Source organism: Diadema antillarum, unplaced genomic scaffold, assembly GCF_040938485.1.
Source record: "Diadema antillarum isolate AM-2024a unplaced genomic scaffold, OU_Dant_1.0 scf00000184, whole genome shotgun sequence".
In the NCBI taxonomy this organism is placed as follows: domain Eukaryota; kingdom Metazoa; phylum Echinodermata; class Echinoidea; order Diadematoida; family Diadematidae; genus Diadema; species Diadema antillarum.
Window position 1 is genome coordinate 570656 of NW_027271073.1, and position 17921 is coordinate 588576.

The 17921-nt window shown below is 36.6% G+C and overlaps 1 protein-coding gene across 4 annotated transcripts in view; it reads right to left on the bottom strand.

Annotated features, from left to right (window-relative positions):
• The window catches only part of LOC139723286 (uncharacterized protein ZK1073.1-like), a 63722-nt gene that overhangs the window by 33537 nt on the left and 12264 nt on the right, over window positions 1-17921 (bottom strand). For all 4 annotated transcript variants that reach the window (XM_071634544.1, XM_071634545.1, XM_071634546.1 and 1 more), the window contains one exon: window positions 6263-6313. In XM_071634544.1, the coding sequence (XP_071490645.1) occupies window positions 6263-6313 (51 nt within the window). The remainder of the gene's footprint in view (window positions 1-6262; window positions 6314-17921) is intronic.

The following is a 17921-nucleotide window of genomic DNA, read 5'->3' on the forward strand; positions in this document are numbered from 1 at the left end:
TAGAGTGTAATGAATGCAAGCCAGCCATGGTCACTCTATTGTCTGTTGGTATAGAAGGGATACAAAGCAGTCAAATATTTCAACCTTCAAGCTCCCTTCCCCCACTAGTGAGATGAATGACACATCACGTTTCAGCTTCTCATCATCACCAGCTTCAGCTCACAGTTATTAAAGTTCACTGTCTACAAAGAGAGAACATAGCTACAAACTTTCCTTCGTAAATCTTCTCCCATCCCCTTCCCTCATCTACAGTGTACTTACATGTCTTTGAAAGTACAGTGTACTAACACAGCCAGCTAGACTCACCTGGCAACACTGAACACAACCTGCTCTGTGTACAGGTTACTGCTACTCCCATTTTTAATAGTTACTCATTTTCATAGTAAGGTATAGTTCATAAATTCCCCAACAACAAAATAAAAAAATAAAAGAATATTACCTACTCTCATAGTGGGAGGTATTCAGTCCTTGGACACCTTGTTCCAGACATGACAATTCTACAATCAGTATTCAAGACACCTTCATGACATCTTTAATACCCGGGTAGGTGGTGATGAATGCATTAATTAAGATTCCAAGATACAACTTACCTTCAGGCCTAAACTTTACAGATTTCGAAATAAAGAATAAATCTATGGTAAAATGCATTTTAAAGAATGTTCTTTCACAATATGTAGAAACAAAAAAAAATGAAGCTAATGATCAATGAGATACATGTAGGCCTACACACTACATTCATTCACAGCCTACAGCTATTTTTATAGAACAAAGATCTGGCAAGGCCTGTTTATTGTTATACCTCATTGTACAATCATCAGAATTCAAGGGTAATGGTGCACTGAGCTACAAAAGTGGCTCATGTGTCTGTAAATTATACATTAGATCTCATTTCAGGTATGCACTGATGAGATTCTCACATTATTTCATGATACATTGTATTTGCATCCATGTTATTGCCTGTATAAGTGGCCTACTAGCACATATATCCCTAGTTACTGTACGTTTCGAAACTAATTTCCTTGGGAAACAATATGTTTGGTAACGCTCTCCACTGATTTTTCTTCACCGCATCAGTCTTTGTTTAAAGAGGAAATCCACCCTAAAAATAAATTAACTGTAAAGGAAAGAAAAAAAATCTCCCCACAGAATGCTCCAAAATGACAAAAATAGGATAAGAAATACACGCAAGATATGATGTTTGAAATTTCACATTTCTTCGGAAAATATTTTTGACCAGTCCTTATAAATATTTAAATGAGCAAGTTGATGATGTTATGCCTTCACAATTTTTCATTCAATGTCATAAATGAAATTCAGAAAAAAATTATTATTTTTAGCTACTACAGTTAAAGGGAAGGTAAACCCAAAGAGCAATGTGGATTGAGTGAAAGCAGCAACATTAGCAGAACACATTAGTGAAAGTTTGAGGAAAATCGGACAGTCGATGCAAAAGTTATGAATTTTTTAAGTTTTGGTGTTTGAACCGCTGGATGAGGAGACTACTAGAGGATATGACGTATGAGTGGACAACAATACAAAGAAAATATAAAGGAAATTCGACAAAAATTCACTTTTCTAGAATTATGAAAGAGCAATGGACCAACCGCTTTCAGAAAGCAGGGGGAATAATTGCTACCCTTAACATATGTCAATATCAAGTTGATGGAATTTGTAATTTTCATGAAAAATTGATTTTTATAGTATTTTCTTTATATTTTCTTGGTATTCTTGTCCACTCATACGTCATAACCTCTAGTAGTCTCCTCATCCAGCGGTTCCAACACCAAAACTTTAAAAATTCATAACTTTTGCATCGATTGTCCGATTTTCTTCAAACTTTCACTGATGTGTTCTACTAATGTTGCTGCTTTCACTCAATCCACATTGCTCTTGGGGTTTATCTTCCCTTTAAAGCACATATTCCCATACCAAAATATACTAGAGTTAACATTTGTTATCTTTTATTTTGGGTGGTTTTAAGGCAAGTTTTATATTCATGCAGCTGAAATATGAGATTTTTGTCGTGTCTGTATATGAAAAGATCAAGAAATTGTGAGAGCATGACATCATCAATTTGCTGATTTGAATATTCATAATGACTCTTTTAGAAGTGTTTCCCCTCCCCCCCCCAGAAAAAAAAATGAAATTTCAAATTGTTATAACTTCCTCAATTCTCATCCAATTTTGACCCTTTTTGCATTGTTCTGCAGGGAATATTTTTCTCTTTTTTATGAAATTGGTAAATTTTTGGAGTGGAATTTTTCTTTAATCATGTAGACAGCATGCTCACCATCTGCTGATGATGGGGCTGCTACATAAAGTGAAACATTTCAATGCGTTCTGAAACTGACTCATTTTCCATGTACATTTATGCCATTGCTCATTAATTAATGCACTAAAACATGGATAGTAAATTGCAGTGTGCCTGCTTGTGTGAATCCTGCACTTGCCTGAACTATAGCAAAAGTATTTAGTTCCTAGTATTTGGGGTTACAGGGAATACTAATCGCAAACTGGAAAAAAAAAACACCCATGTCACTTTTCATGCTGGGCCAATCAAAGGAAACTGACATGAAGCTATTCAAATTCATGAAATTATTCCGTTGAGATGTTTTCATTGCAACTGATTAACAAATTGCCCTACATCGACGTAAATAAGCACTGAATTGATCAGTGTTTTAAGTAGTAGCCATGATACGTCGATGAAGGGCAATTTGTCAATCAGTTGCAATGACATGAAGCTAGCTGTTCATATTTATTGCTGATTTGTTTTAAAAATTCAATATCTCCCCAATACTAGGAAGAAGTATTTTTGCTGTATTTATAAAAAAAGCCAAGTGCATGATTCACACAAACTGCCACACTGCAATTTTTAATCAAAGTTCACATTAATGAATGACCACCAGTATAAATGCACAATGTCCATACGGCCATCAGCTGGTGCATTGGTTACAGCATGCATACAGAGAGAGCACTGTCACTATGCTCACACTCACTGTTAGCTGAAGCCAAGATCACCAAGGCTAAGTTGCAAGCAGAGCCACGCCTCTGAAGCATGGACAGTAGGGACTCCCGTAGTAAACAAGGGCTGAATCTCTCAAATTTGAGATTCATGTGTACATACATGTGTGTGTATTTATGTGTGTATGTGTTACATTTCTACTTTGAGTATTGAGTCTTTTATGAACAAGTGACATTAAAACTTCACTGTTCTGTTTCAAGTAGACAGTCTGGAAATAACCAGCTTGAATCTGGATATTACCAGCTTAGTTTAGAAGAGCTCTCATACTACAAGGTGCCAGAAATCATTACATTGTACTTCCCTTTTCTACACACGACACGACAGTGACACGAGTCATTGTGGCTCAATATGATATCAGTTTGCGACCTTCCTTTATCACATGCTACAGTAGCCTAATGTATACCTTACATGACTGTGTACATAACTGAATACAATGTATGACTAGGCAGATAACTGAAACCAGCACAATACAATAGAAAGTAGATGAAATGACAGCTGCAAGTGAAAGTACCATTGGAATAGTGCTTACAATTGAGACATAAAATCTGCTGTGCCTTTCTAATCAATCATACTACACAAGAGATGATAAACTAATATTTAACTGGTTAACTGCAGTATTAAGGTTCATGGATATTTGACCTTCAGAACAAACATCAAATTCATCTGTTCCCCCTGAATATACCGTAATACTTGAAATTCAGCTAGCATACATTAGATGTAGCAATGTCAATCAAATGCAAGACAACTTTCTAGACCTTGTCAAGAAGAAATACAAAATAAATAAAGTTTGAAGGCATAAGAAATAAAAAAGTCTCACATGGTCTAAGTCATTACACTGCATCAAGATGTTATCCTTCGAAATGCACTTGTGGCAGAATATCCTGAAAACATTTCACAATCGATGATAACATTCAGTAATCTGTTTAAACTTGGCCCATTAGATGGTGTGCACAGTACTTTGGTATGTAAGTCTGCTATTAGCAAAATATCTCTATGCTCACCTACAGTATTGCTTTTGTTATATTTTTGCATAAGATATACAACGGATATTATATACATGTACCATACAAGGCGGTGAAACTTCACTTGTATGCCAGTGGCCTTTTTTCATAGGTCACTACAAGTATTATTCCATTCCTCTCTATAACTGTATTAAAAAGAAACTGTACAAGGCATATTTTGTATAACTATCAGTAGTATGGTCTCTTGTCATCTTACTTTTGGAGGTAGGCTATGGGCTATAACAGACTGCATTAAACTTCAGTAACTACACATCTTCACACTTACATGTATGTGTAAGGCACACACATTACGTAAGCCAGACATGTCTTTTTCCTCTTTCTTTTTTTTTTTTCTTTTTTTTTTTTTTGGGGGGGGGGGGGTGAATAGATTTTGACCACTGAAGGGGGCTGGCTATTTGCGTCCAGAGCCTGATCAAGCTTCTTCACAGCAACACTACATATTTTTGTACTTGATACAATATTTCACATATAGAGGTTTATCTGAGCAAAGAGCAGTTTGGAGAAATAATTTATGCGATTTCGAGTGAGCTCCTTTGTAAAAGTCAACAAGAAAACATAGTATTCATGGACCTCCTCCCCCCCCCCCCCCCAGTTTGTCCATAAGTCAAAAAGGGTTTCTATGAACAAACTAATGTGAAAGCCGACTTCATTTCTATCACTGGGTTATGTACCTTTGATCCCAATATCTCTGTACAGTCCTTCCATCCTCTTTGGATATATATTAAAAGAATGCACACTGAATGAACTGGTCATAAAAAAATTGAACATAATTTATCTTTATAACAACCTAGGTCAGAATCTGTTCTCCTACACTCTTGGCTCAGTGCCACATTTCCCAGCTCTCAAGTGTTACAATTCACAATGCAATCAGGCTAGCAGTCAACCCCGATTCCACACTAGATTGAGATCACCTAGCATACCGTACATGACGACACGGCTTACATGGAATATCATTCAGCACAGAAGCATCTTGAAATGTCACACAGCAAACAAATGTAAATGCCTCTATGAGGCCTTGATTACCATCTTCAAGAATCTATTGCCCTAGTACACGTATTTGACATCTGTAAAGAAGGAAGGTATTTTTCAAGGGATAGGTTGATATTGATGCCTCCATGAGATCAAGGTTTCTTCCACATAAGTCTATCTCTGCAGCCAATACTTTGGAACATTTTCCTAACCATATCATTTACCAAAAAAAATAAACACACACACACACACAAATACAATCAATATACTGGTAGTAATAACTGCTTCTTTGATATGACATGACTAGTTTTGTAGGTACCACTATTCGCTCTCCAACCACCAACTTTCATTCTTTTCAATCACCTTTCGGGAACACCGTCAGTTGTGTTGCATTCCATATTAAGAACACTGGTTTCAGAGATTTTTTTTTTTTTAAACAAATACTAGTAGTATGAAGTCAAACACAGCAATGGGTTCCATCAGGGAGGTGGAAAGAGACCACCTCCCTGGTTGCATACTACAGGTAGATATGTACCTGGTACTTAGTCAAACTGTTTGCATATCTGCTGTTGGTTCGATAATGCATTGCAGCATACCTGGCTCTTCAAACATCAATTAGTTTAGGCATCAGTTTCATGGAACATTTGTGGCATGAAAAATCATTCACACTATCACAGATTCATCTTCATCCAGCCACTTTAGCCAAAGGTCTCTCCTACTATTTCATGGCTGCTATTTTTTCCCCTCTTTACAGTAAGCTCAGTATTTACACTGTATGATATAAATAATCAGAGGCAACATGTGGCATTATCACATTATTCGTTTTCATGGGTTATATACCATCTGAACGACGACAGCTTACATGGAATTGTCACAATTTCTACTTTGTAATTTAGCATTGGTGAAAAGAGTGCAGATCAACTGCATTTACAGTTATTTGATTATGACTGATTGATTTGAATTTATTTCCATTTTGTGTTAACAACAGCAAAGAAACAAGCATAAGTAATGAATTACAATAATTACTACTACTATACAATAACATTTTTAAATGGTGTAAAAAGATAATGTAGATGCTAAATTGCAACAAATGATAAGTAATACAACATAGTCATAAGAACCAAAGTGGGGGATGGTCCTAAATTAAAAGCCTTGTATTACTTCAGCCCCTGTAAATGAAACACATGACAAAGTTTGTACCAGGGAATAGGGTGACCAATGGTTTGACAGTACAGTTCATTTCACTCACCTGTATATAGCAGTAGAAATCCCCAAAATGATCTGTCCGGACCCGTTTTTCCTGCAGAAAAGACAAAATGACAATATTTTACACAATTTTGTTAGACATCATTATTGATTCATAGCTATTGGGCAAGTCACCACCAATACTGACATATTGAAAAGCTGCATCAAACACTTTCTCAAGCACAGGCAGAAAAATATCAGACTCTGGTAACCCAATCTGCAGTGAATACAAACACAATATCACTTTTATATTGCGTACACTGTATATTCTCTCGTTAAGCACTTCAAATAGACTACAATATACACGTAATACATACAATGTACCAACAGGCTCACTCCTTTATAAATGATTTTTGTAACAATTTTTTTTAAAAAATAACTACGATACTTCTTCCAGCTAAGTATGTGTTCAACTCATTTCACCATAAAATGCAAATTGATTCTAAATTGAATTACACGATAAATAGATGTTGAAATCAGCTACATCATCATCTATCACACACAAGGTTCTGTTCCACAAATGAGAAGTCCCATGTTCAAAGCATGTTGGTACAGATACACCTACGTTAACAGCAGCAAGTTTGTAGCTAGTACAAGTCAAGACTTCATTGACAGGATGTCAATCTTGATCACAATACAGCATTACAATTTCACCAATATACCGGTAAGCAAGCAGAGCATAAGACCCCCACATCTACATGTCTCCCCATTAGCCTACAGGAAGTATTTCTGTTCATCTCAAGCACTCCACTCACCACCCACGCACTCTCTCCACCCAGACACACACACATGTACTCTCTTTTGTATCCAAGGAGGAGAGGCCATTAATAGTATATGTACATAACAGGATGAAGGGACAGTACATAATGGAAACTGTGAGCTTCTTCAGAAGGGGAAATGAAAAGATTGCTGAGGAAATAAGCAACCACTGACTTCAAATGAATAAAAAATTGTTCGCGTTTGCCATCTCTGCTCTTTTGCAACTAATAATTTTACCATTCAAGTATATTCTTCATCTTATGGCTAAATTCATAGAGGGCAAAGTGATTGTGTGCTACAAGAAAGGTACCTAGAGTAAATCTAAAGCCAGTGAAGTCACCTGGACTCTAACTTTTCAACAGTACCTGATATAGAATATGGATAGCCGATTTCCATTCTGATTCAATGTCTAATGCATACTTCAGTGAATTATGAAAATTCATACCAATATTTATGAACTCTTTCAATGCACACACATTCTATACTTTGGTATATGTTGTAAAGATGGGCTTGAAAAGTAATTCTCCAAAATGTGGCATCTTACTATACATTGAAAGGAATTTACTCCCCCCCCCCCAAAAAAAAAAAGAAAAGAATAACAGTAACACAATAAAAATACTGTAATAGAGAGATAAATACATAACGGAAAAAGATGATATAAATCATGAACATACTTCATCTACAATTATGATCTTCAAAAGATTGATGAGACTACTGGCAGGACTAGAAATAAGTTAAAATGTTTTGGGGCCAAGATAATATAGTACTAGCTATATTTCCAATTCCGTGTTATCAAGTAATACGAGACTTTGAAGACTTCAATTAAGATGAAGATTTTTGAAGATAAATCAAATAATCTCTAAAGGGTTAAGGTGATGTGCTTAAATCAAAATATGAAATACATTTGGTAGCTATGTGTTTTTAGCAGACATTACTATTGCAGCTTTTTGCAGTCCTCAGTGGCTACACAGCAAAAAGTCTTACGAATTCTGCCAGCTGATCTTCACAGCACTCACTGGTCACAAATAACTCAGATCCCAAGCGTGGAGAATTGATACAATCATAAATGCATTGTACAATACGCATCTAATACAGTCAGCTTGATGTACCGTAATGAATCATATGATCTTACAAACAGCACAGTTTCCTTCAGCTGACTACAGGCAAGTTCAACAGACTGGGAGTGGCAAACCTTCTCCATCTGCTACGTGACAATACACTGGTCTATTGATGAAGTTATGCACCCCTTTATTACAGCAAAAATGCAAGAAAAGCATGAACAGCCATTTTGGGCTGTTCAGGCAAAATAGAAATATAAACTATACATATTTGAATACTGTATCACATTAGAGGACTGGCCTATCACCATAGGGAGATGCCTCTTATTTCTTTTGTTGACATGAAAAGGAAAAAGAGGTTGTGCCTAAAAGGTCAATCTCTTGAAATGCACTATTGCATACATTGCAGCTTAATAATGTGAAGTCGTACCTGCTTGTATTATTTCTCTGTTATGATAAATGTACATATTGCATAAACAACTGCATAGTACTTCAATTTACAGCTGAGTTAATTGCATGTTACATAATTTGTATTTAGGACAATTTTTACAGGATGTTGCTAAAGTACTCTCTCACAAAGCACAACATCTGCACATCTTTTACATAATTTATCCTCCCTAGTCAGCTACTTTTACTAGGCACACTGAATGTGTCACTTACTTTAAAGATTACCTTGGACTCATTGCATAAAAGTTACTATTGTGGTAACTTTGCCATCCAATGGTAACTACCATGGAAGCAATACTCAACAGCCAATCAAAATCAAGAATTTCATGGAAGTTACCACTGGATGGCAAAGTTACCATAATTGTAACTTTTATGCAACGGGCCCCAAGTCAATCAAAGCATGTTGGTGGTAACACATGTACATTGTAGTTGTGACCTCACAACACAAAACTAACAAGAATTGGTCTGGTTGCAGGAATACCTCCGCCAAAGGAGGTTATGTTTTTGTGTCGGTGTTGGTTTGTCTGTTTGCAAAATAACTAAAAAATCTGTAAAAAAGATTTGGATGAAACTTGCAGGAAAAGCCAATAATGACAAAAGGAACAGACAATTAAATTTGGGTAGTGATCCAGGATTTTTAATAATTTTTGAAGGATTTTTTTCATTATTTTGGCAAAAAGAATCAAAAGCTGCGCGTATTTGAGGTTTGCTATGTGTACGTGCACTAAAGTGTGTGCTCTGCTCGAGGAGCCTTGCTGTTGCAGGACGCTGATGAGGTAAACTACTTCTTATCTTTTATTTCTTATTTTTTAAGCTATAATTGGAAATTGGGCAATTTTCAGCATGTGTGTATGGGTAGAAATGAGCTGCTTGGCAGAGGTCTGCACTCTCTGAGTGCTTTTCTAGTTTTAGTTTAAGTAAGAGAAGAGGATAATTTCAGCTTTAAGATGACTTAAAACTCATTGAAACTAGATATTCTTAAGCAACATAGTGTGACTTATCTCATCAAAACTTAGATGTTCTTAAGCAGCAGAGTGGAGTTAGCTCATCAAAACTAGATGTTCTTAAGCAGTATAGTATAAGTGATACAATATCCACTCTGTTGAATACAAAAGGGCTTTGAAGTAACAGGTCCAATCAAAGCTCATTGACCAGCTCTCAGTGTGTGTACACAAAAGGTGACTTAGAAGTCAAACCCTATAACACTATAAAGGGATTATCAGATTATCCCTGAGACTTGGCACACTCATTAAACACCCTATTCAAGAAAATCTTCAAGTATCAATGCTCCTACTTAACTGTTTTCAAACTGTTTTGCATGGCTTTCAAGAACACTTTTATGCACCTCATGGGGTAACGGGGGGGGGGGGGGGGGGGGGGGGGAAGGACGCCATGCTGAAGAAACATGGGTCTAGCTTTCAAGACAAAAAAAAAATACTACTCTTAATCAATGTTCTACTTCCAAATTTCAAACTTTATCTGAAAATCAGTACTGGAGGCCAAGAAAGGGTGCTGTATTTCCAGTGCATAAATATAAAAGGGACTTGACCTATGAGACTCTTTATAGGATTTGTAATTCACAAAGTTACATTTGAAATACGAGATACATGTACAGCTCAGAGTACACAACTGAAATTGTGTACTGATCAACTGAACATAAAGACCTGATTGAGCTATCTACCTATGATAGGAATATGTTTACAGTGCGCAAGGCCGAGGGTTTTAAATCATCACATCTTTCTACTGCGGAAGCATCTAGCCTGGCTCTGCGAAAGTCTCTGGAGGTAATCTTTTCCGTCTAATAATGGTCGTGACACAAAGAATCTTTTGGAATATCTATGCTACTGAGAGAGATGAATCTCTTTTATGTTATACAGGTTGGGTCACAACTTCGTATCTAGAGCAAGAGGATGCTGCACAGGAAAAAAATGCTGATAATCTGGATATGGTGTGAACATGCATACACTGTAAATGTCCCTTGTGGCAAGGGTCTAGTGCCTTGTCAAGGATCTCCTGGGCTCTAAGGTTCTCTGGATGCTCTCTGGTGCCATCTTAGTCTTCTTTTTGAACATTTGACCACAGTGAATGATCAGTGCTCAATCTAAGGATAAAAATCTTGTCTAGAGATATTTTTGACTCATTTTACAATTCCTTAGTGTCAGAAGGTTGTCAGTTTTTGGTATGACCTTACAAGATCAAACATTTCCTTGGATGTCAGTCAAAAAACCCTTGTGAACCACCCTGAATATGTCATCAAATACTGGTATGGATACACAGGGGGTCTTGCTTGTACAAACACTAGGTCCAAGCTCGTAATATTTTGTGACGACATTGTGACTTTATTCTTGATTGTAGATGTGTTCTCTGTAAACAAATTCAGTACTATTCCTTTAAACACATAATGTAGCATCTGGATAAACACAGGCATGAATGTGACTACGTGCTTTGTAGTATGTGTGTGTGTGTGTGTGTGTGTGTGTGTGTGTGTGTGTGTGCACAAGTATTTGTGTTATTTTAAAAATCAAAAAGTTTACATCAAAGAATAACTAAATTTATATCAAATACTTAAAGGGACTGTACAGCACTGGTTGAGGTAGGGATTCATGTTTTGAACATTCCTAAGTGAGATAATGAGAAACCTCTTATGAAATATGAAAGAGCATGTAATTTTAAGAAGGATTCAACATTTATTTGATGAAAATTGGTTTTCAAATGGCTGAGATATCCAAAAAAGTGCTAATAATAAAAGGCGACATGCCCCAACTTTATTAGTATCTCTTTGTTTCACCTTGTTTTTGTATATCTCAGCCATTTCAAAACCTATTTTCATTGAATAAACTTTTGATACCCCTTAGAACTGCATGCTCTTTGACATCTCATAGAGTGGTTTTTGAATATCTCACAAAATGTTAAAAGCTAAATCTTCACCTCGACCAGAACTGTATACACCCTTTAATATACACCTTACATTTAGCAAGTCTAATTTTTCATGAATCGGGACTTCCCTACAATTTTCTGAATGGATTTATTCACAATCTTGGAGGACAGAAATGAACTCAGAATGTACACAAGCACATCGCATTATTGTTGAGATGACAGTTAATCATTTCGCGTATTGTTAAATATGCAAATAGCACCCAACTTGCAAAATTCGCGAAAATACAAACCTAATGAATTTTCTGGTACATACACTGTATATCATGGACGGTGTAAAGTACTTTATGCATTACATGTTCAGGAAAGTCATACAACACAGAGAAACAAATAAAAAAGAAACTATAATAGTGGTAGAGAAATCAAAGGTTGAAAAAAAAATCCAAAGCTTGATGTTTGCTCTCCCTCTCTCTCTTTTCTCCAAAGCAGATGGCTTGCATTGTATTCCAGTCTCATTATATTCCCAAACACCTGCTGTACTATACACTTGGCACAGGATGTGATTTACTGTACATACAATGTACACACTTTTCCAGGGTCCTTAACTGTAAAAGGTTGACATTTGCAACTCTGTTCGTGTGAATCCTACTTGAAATACCACAGATAGATCTGTAAACAAAATGTAAATATACCAAAAAAAAGCTCTGAAAAAAATCTTAAGAATATAAATTAATCAATCACAGCATAGCAACCAAAAGAGATGGAAAAAAAAAATATGTGAAAAGTACAAGTGAGAATATCCTTAGAAGTCAACTGATAATTCTCATAGACATTTGCGGGTCAATTTTTTTTTTCTTTCTCCCTTTCATTTTGTAACAGACAGAATCATCCATACAATGCACAATCTTTCTCATGGACTTTCACTGCCCACGCAGCTATGCTGTTACCCCTGGCATTCATACATTTCCCACCACTTAGTCTGTGGCACAGCCATCACACCATGTGGGTAATTGGGCATATCATTAGGTATAGCTGGAAGTGTGTGCTGAACCTGACTGCGTACGCTGGAGTGCTTCGGCTTGTTATGGCGACGAAGAGTCTCTGGAAGAATGGCAAGGACACTTGGAGACTCAGATGCTTCATCAAATTGCATGTACATTGTACATGTACGTGTACAACAAGACACGTTTTTATTTAGGGCACTACTATGCATCAAATATTATTTTTCCTACAGTTTCTATAGATGCTCCTTCAACGCTGGATATGAATTGCATTCAGCATGCATGTACGGTTATCAATGAAGCCAACCAATACAGCCAACACATATTGGCCATAGTCTGGCCATTTCGCAGGTGTTGGGAAGCTTAAAACGTCAGTGTATCAAATTGTCCTACTGGGTTATCACAATCTTGTGGGGGGTGGACAACAACTAATGTCTCAAGTAGGTAGGCCTATACGTTATATGAAATCTGTTTACAGTTACATTATAGAGATACAAGTGATTAATGAAGAATTACACAATTTTACATACACAAACCATGCAACAGTCCTCTGTACCCCATCCATTATGCCGTCATTACACACACTGAGACATTTTGTTCCTTTTTTTCTTTTAACAATATTACCTTATCAGCACTTTTAAAAGTAATCATCTTAATTGTGCATATCAATTAATTGCCATATATGTATTTTTGAGAATCATGTCCTTGTCATACCAGTGGGGAAGTCAAGCCAATTACAAAAGGCAGCCATCTTCACCTCACCTGGTCACTGGATCTTATTGACTTACAACACATCTGCTGTTATTCTCAATAGTTGATATCCTGTATGTTGCTGCATTTCCTGTTTCAACACTGATCACTTCACATATCATGAGGAACTGGTGCATTCATAAGCGATACTTGCTCATGTAGCCACAAACTATACATACATAGTACATGCAGTTTATCCAAACATGTTTAGAGGGATATCTCACCTAGCCTACCATCATACACTGTAGGTGATATTCAACTATGGGCAATATACAATATCTGACGAAATATTCTTCCTAATTCTTGGCCACTGAGGCAAAACCAGATTGCCTTTAACTGCTTGCTTCATTATGTCTGCTGCAACAAATGTTGGCTTGTTTATAAATGCTCTGCAGCCCAACTGTATCATTTACAAAGAAAAAAAAATATGCTAACAAGGTTGAGTACACAGTTATTTTCTTTCTCCAATTCGCAAAAATTTCATGCCGCAAACATTTCTGGTTTTACGGTATGTAATAAATTGTAGTTGCATCTAAAATTTAAGGCAATGCTTTCATCGTCCAGCTCATACAGCAGTGGCACCAGTGAGCTTTCAAACCAGCAGCAGACTGTAAACATCATTCCGCACAATGCTTGTGTCATGTGGAAATGAATACAAACCAAGCTTTATTGCCTATCAAACCGAAATTTAGTGGTCAAACCCTTCAGACCGAACAAAACGTGCACAATGAATCGAACCTAACTTGACCAGCAAACACCTGCACATGACTGGGTAAACACATTCTAAAGAATAGAGTTATCATGAGCAACCTGATTCAAGTTTGCCTTTGGACTTACAACATCTACATTGTATATGCACTGTCCTTAATCAGCATCTTGGACATGTTTCCAAATGTATGTACAAATGCACTAATTCTTTGGTACTGTGAAAGGGTTCCCTGACAATGAGCAAGTGCAATGTACAGAGAGAGGGAGAGAAGGGAGGGGGCTATGAAAGAAGGCAATGATCTGTACAGATGGGTTTCACTGGAGTGAGACACCAAGTTCAATGCCCTTTCTAAGGGCAAATCAGGACAGCATGCCTGCTTCAGGGATATCATCTGAACCAACTTATCGCACGGAAGATGACTCCACTGGCATTATCATACAAAGTTCAGTATTTGCAGTCATTAATTACCTACATACGGTATAGTGCAGTTTTCCCCTCAGTGTGAGTGTATGTGAGTAGGGGTAGGTGTGTGATGTGTATGTTCCCTACTCATCTGTTCCCATTCAATCATTCCCTATACACGTACATGCACAATACTAGTGTACACTGCCATTTTTTGTCCTCATGTTCAGGAGCAGGAACAACAGCAGTACTAACAACCAAATTACTCCACATTAAAGGCATAATTTACCATCTGCAGGTGAATCAAAAACTCAGCATTAGTGCTTCAAAATAGTTCTAAAATGTGAGTTAGGGATAGAAACAACCAATGTAAAAATCTGAGCCAGTATAAGCGATGTTAAGTATTGTGAATACAAAATGTGAACAAAAGTTATAATAAAATTTTTTTCCAGACTATACCGTAGGACGACAGTTATGGTTTAATGGGGAAAATACTGATATATCCTTGTATTTTAGGCTTTATTGCAACAATTTTATATGGTAGTTGGATATTTTGTGATACAACTGACCTACACATATATCCATCAAATGTAATATCTTGAACATTTTTTATATCACTGCTCCCAAAGGAAAACAGGATCTTTCATCTTAAATCTTTTGTTCTTTATCTGTGCAGAATATTACAGCAGAAAATCACAAGGCTGCCACGACTGGTTAATTACTCATACAAACTGACAGATAGCTGGCAATCCCAAATTCTATTGCCAGACCAGTACAACAAGACGGTTTAGCATCATTTGTTGTTTATCTGGCTTGTCAAGACAATTTGTCAAAAATAATTTTAAAAAAAACATCCTTTTCAACACACATTGTACTGTTAAAGAAAAACAATCAACAACTTAAACAACCCTAGAGCTGTAATTCTCTGTAATAATGATGTAGCCATCAAAAACTGTAATAAGGTACATTGTGGCTTCAGTCAATTTACCATATCAGTGTTTGAGATTGGTAAAATCTCCTATAGACAATGCATGTCTGTACCTTATAAAAAGGAAATTCACCATAAGAACCACTAGACATCACCAAAACAAAAGTCAATCCTCTTATTAGTATTCTATGGAATAAAAACAGACAGCATCAGATACTTTTGAATACAAAATCTATGATATTCAAGGCAAGTCTGCATGCACCCATTTTCCCAAATAATATGGTAAACGGGATATATCCAGCTAAATTGCCGTTGACAAATATGCAACATGTAACATTAATATTGTTCGTAAATTTCAAGTACTTGCTGTAATAGTCATATGATTCCTTAGGCCCCCCCCCCCCCCCCACACACACACACACACTACATTCGTATGAATACATAATGCCTAAATACATGTATGTACACAGACAATTTTACACCCAATATCATGGTAAAAGTATGCAACCATGTGTATGTACAGCATGCACATATTCTTCACTAATCAGGTGTTTTTTTGTCTAGTACTCTCTCAGGTATTGCCCTACACAGGAGGGAATATGGCTCAACACACAGCTCCGGATCAGCTCTGGAAATGTCAAATGTAAATGCCCGCTCGTCACATGCACACTTCAGTGATGGATTACAGCCTCTCTTTTTTTTCTTTCTTTCTTTTTTTGTGTTCTTCTCATTCATTTTTTGATGCATTGTTCTTTCTGCAATAATGTGTATTTCCTATAGTACTAGAAGATTACACTAATTGGGTCATTGGAAACAAAAAATTCATGAAGACTTGATTTAATATTAAACAAATCAAATCACTCTGACCCTGATTGCCTTGCTTTTCCCATAATTCACTGTTCCCTTGTTGCTCTAATACAAAGTATAACATGCACAGTTCCTCATCAAAAAAAAAACAAAAAAAACATTGCTGTTGTTTCTTTTCTACTGCTGTATCTCTTTCTAAATGGAAATAATACTCATTCTCAGTCATACTGGATACAACCAATACAGATACAAGGTAGAGTGTTGAACATGCTGTCATTCATTGTACACTGTTCATCAAGGATTTTGATGGACTTGCCACTGGATCATATAGCAATTGGAATGACACTAACTACCTAAAATTGATGTCGGGCCTCCAAATGTCAAAAAAAGCTATCTTTTGGTGGTTGAAACATGACATAATTCTTCAAATCTTTTGAATGTATTTGAGGATATTGTTGAATATACTGGAGGTATTTAGACTGTCTCATGATAGATCTTTGACCGGCATGGGCGTTTTCACCTTTAAAAGCCGATATTTTTGTGTTGTATTGTCTGAACCAAACACTCTGTTCGTGGTTTTGCCTCTCTGTTGCATGGTACAAACATATGCACCTTAACATACTGTATACATCGCAAGTGCGTGTATTATAAACACATGTGTATACATGTGTGTGCGCGGTTAAGATGTGGCTTGTACGAATACCCAAAGGCGTGGATAAATTAATAGTTTTTAAATGTACATGTTTTGTTAATGTGCAAGACTTGAATGTCAGAACAAGTCATTTCCTAATTGATGTATTTCTCTCCTATCTTTCAATGTATCATAACAATATCACATAAACATGTCAACAAACCTGAACGAAAAAGAGGCTTGGCCCATGGCCTATAAGCCAAGTATTGTTAAACCAGAAATTTTGCAAGCATCAAACTTCCGCGAATAGACCATTTTTGTAGAATAGACCGTTTTTGTCAAATAGACCGTTTTTGTCGAATAGACCCGTTTTTGAAATTCATTACAACTTATAAACGTTTTCTTTTCCTACATTACTGTAGTAACAAAGCATTTCATCCCCCTGTTCCATGCCATCAAGTTCTATCTAGAGGCAGTAATTCGCTTAGTTGTTGCTAAGTCGAGCAAGCCTTCAACAAGCTTTGTGGTTATTAAAGTGCAACTTTTGTGAACAAAACAAGCATAAAATCGTAATACATTACAGAACCCGTCTATTTTGCAAGGAACAAAGATTCACGAAAATAAAATGCATGCAAATTTTGTTTGCCTATAATGCCAGTGGCAATTCGCGAACATTTCATGCCGTGAAAAAGGCCATTGGCTCAAATTTGTGAAAGTTTCGTGCTGCTTATATTTCTGGTTTTACAGTGTGCTATATAAGGTTCTACACTTAAAATCAAATCTTGCATCAAAACCTTATTCTTATGCATGCACATGGTAACACGTTAATATTCTATCCCTCATGTAAAGCTTCATGCAATATGATTGTACAGAGCACGAAAATGGGGTACTTTTACTGGAAATCTACGAGCAGCTGAATGCGGCGCAAAGGCTTAATATCTAGTGTGATATAGTACATTTGGGAATCCACAATCTGCACGCAATCGGGATTCTGTGATCAATATCTAAATTTCTCACATCAGAATGTACGCAGTGCGCGTAGTAGTAGCAATGCTAGCATAGTAGCTAGCGCGCCAGCTAGCACGGTGCCGGCATTACAGAAATCTGTGGTGCGATGGCGTGTGTGTGTGATCAATGCAATTCAGCTCAGTTGACAAATTGACTGAGGCACTTCAAGTAACGGAGGAATTTCGTAAATTGCAGCAGATGTACAACATATCAGATAAGGTTTAGAAATTATTTTTGGAAACTAAAACCGACTTTGAAGATGAACTAGATAACGAAGCCACTTTAGGCC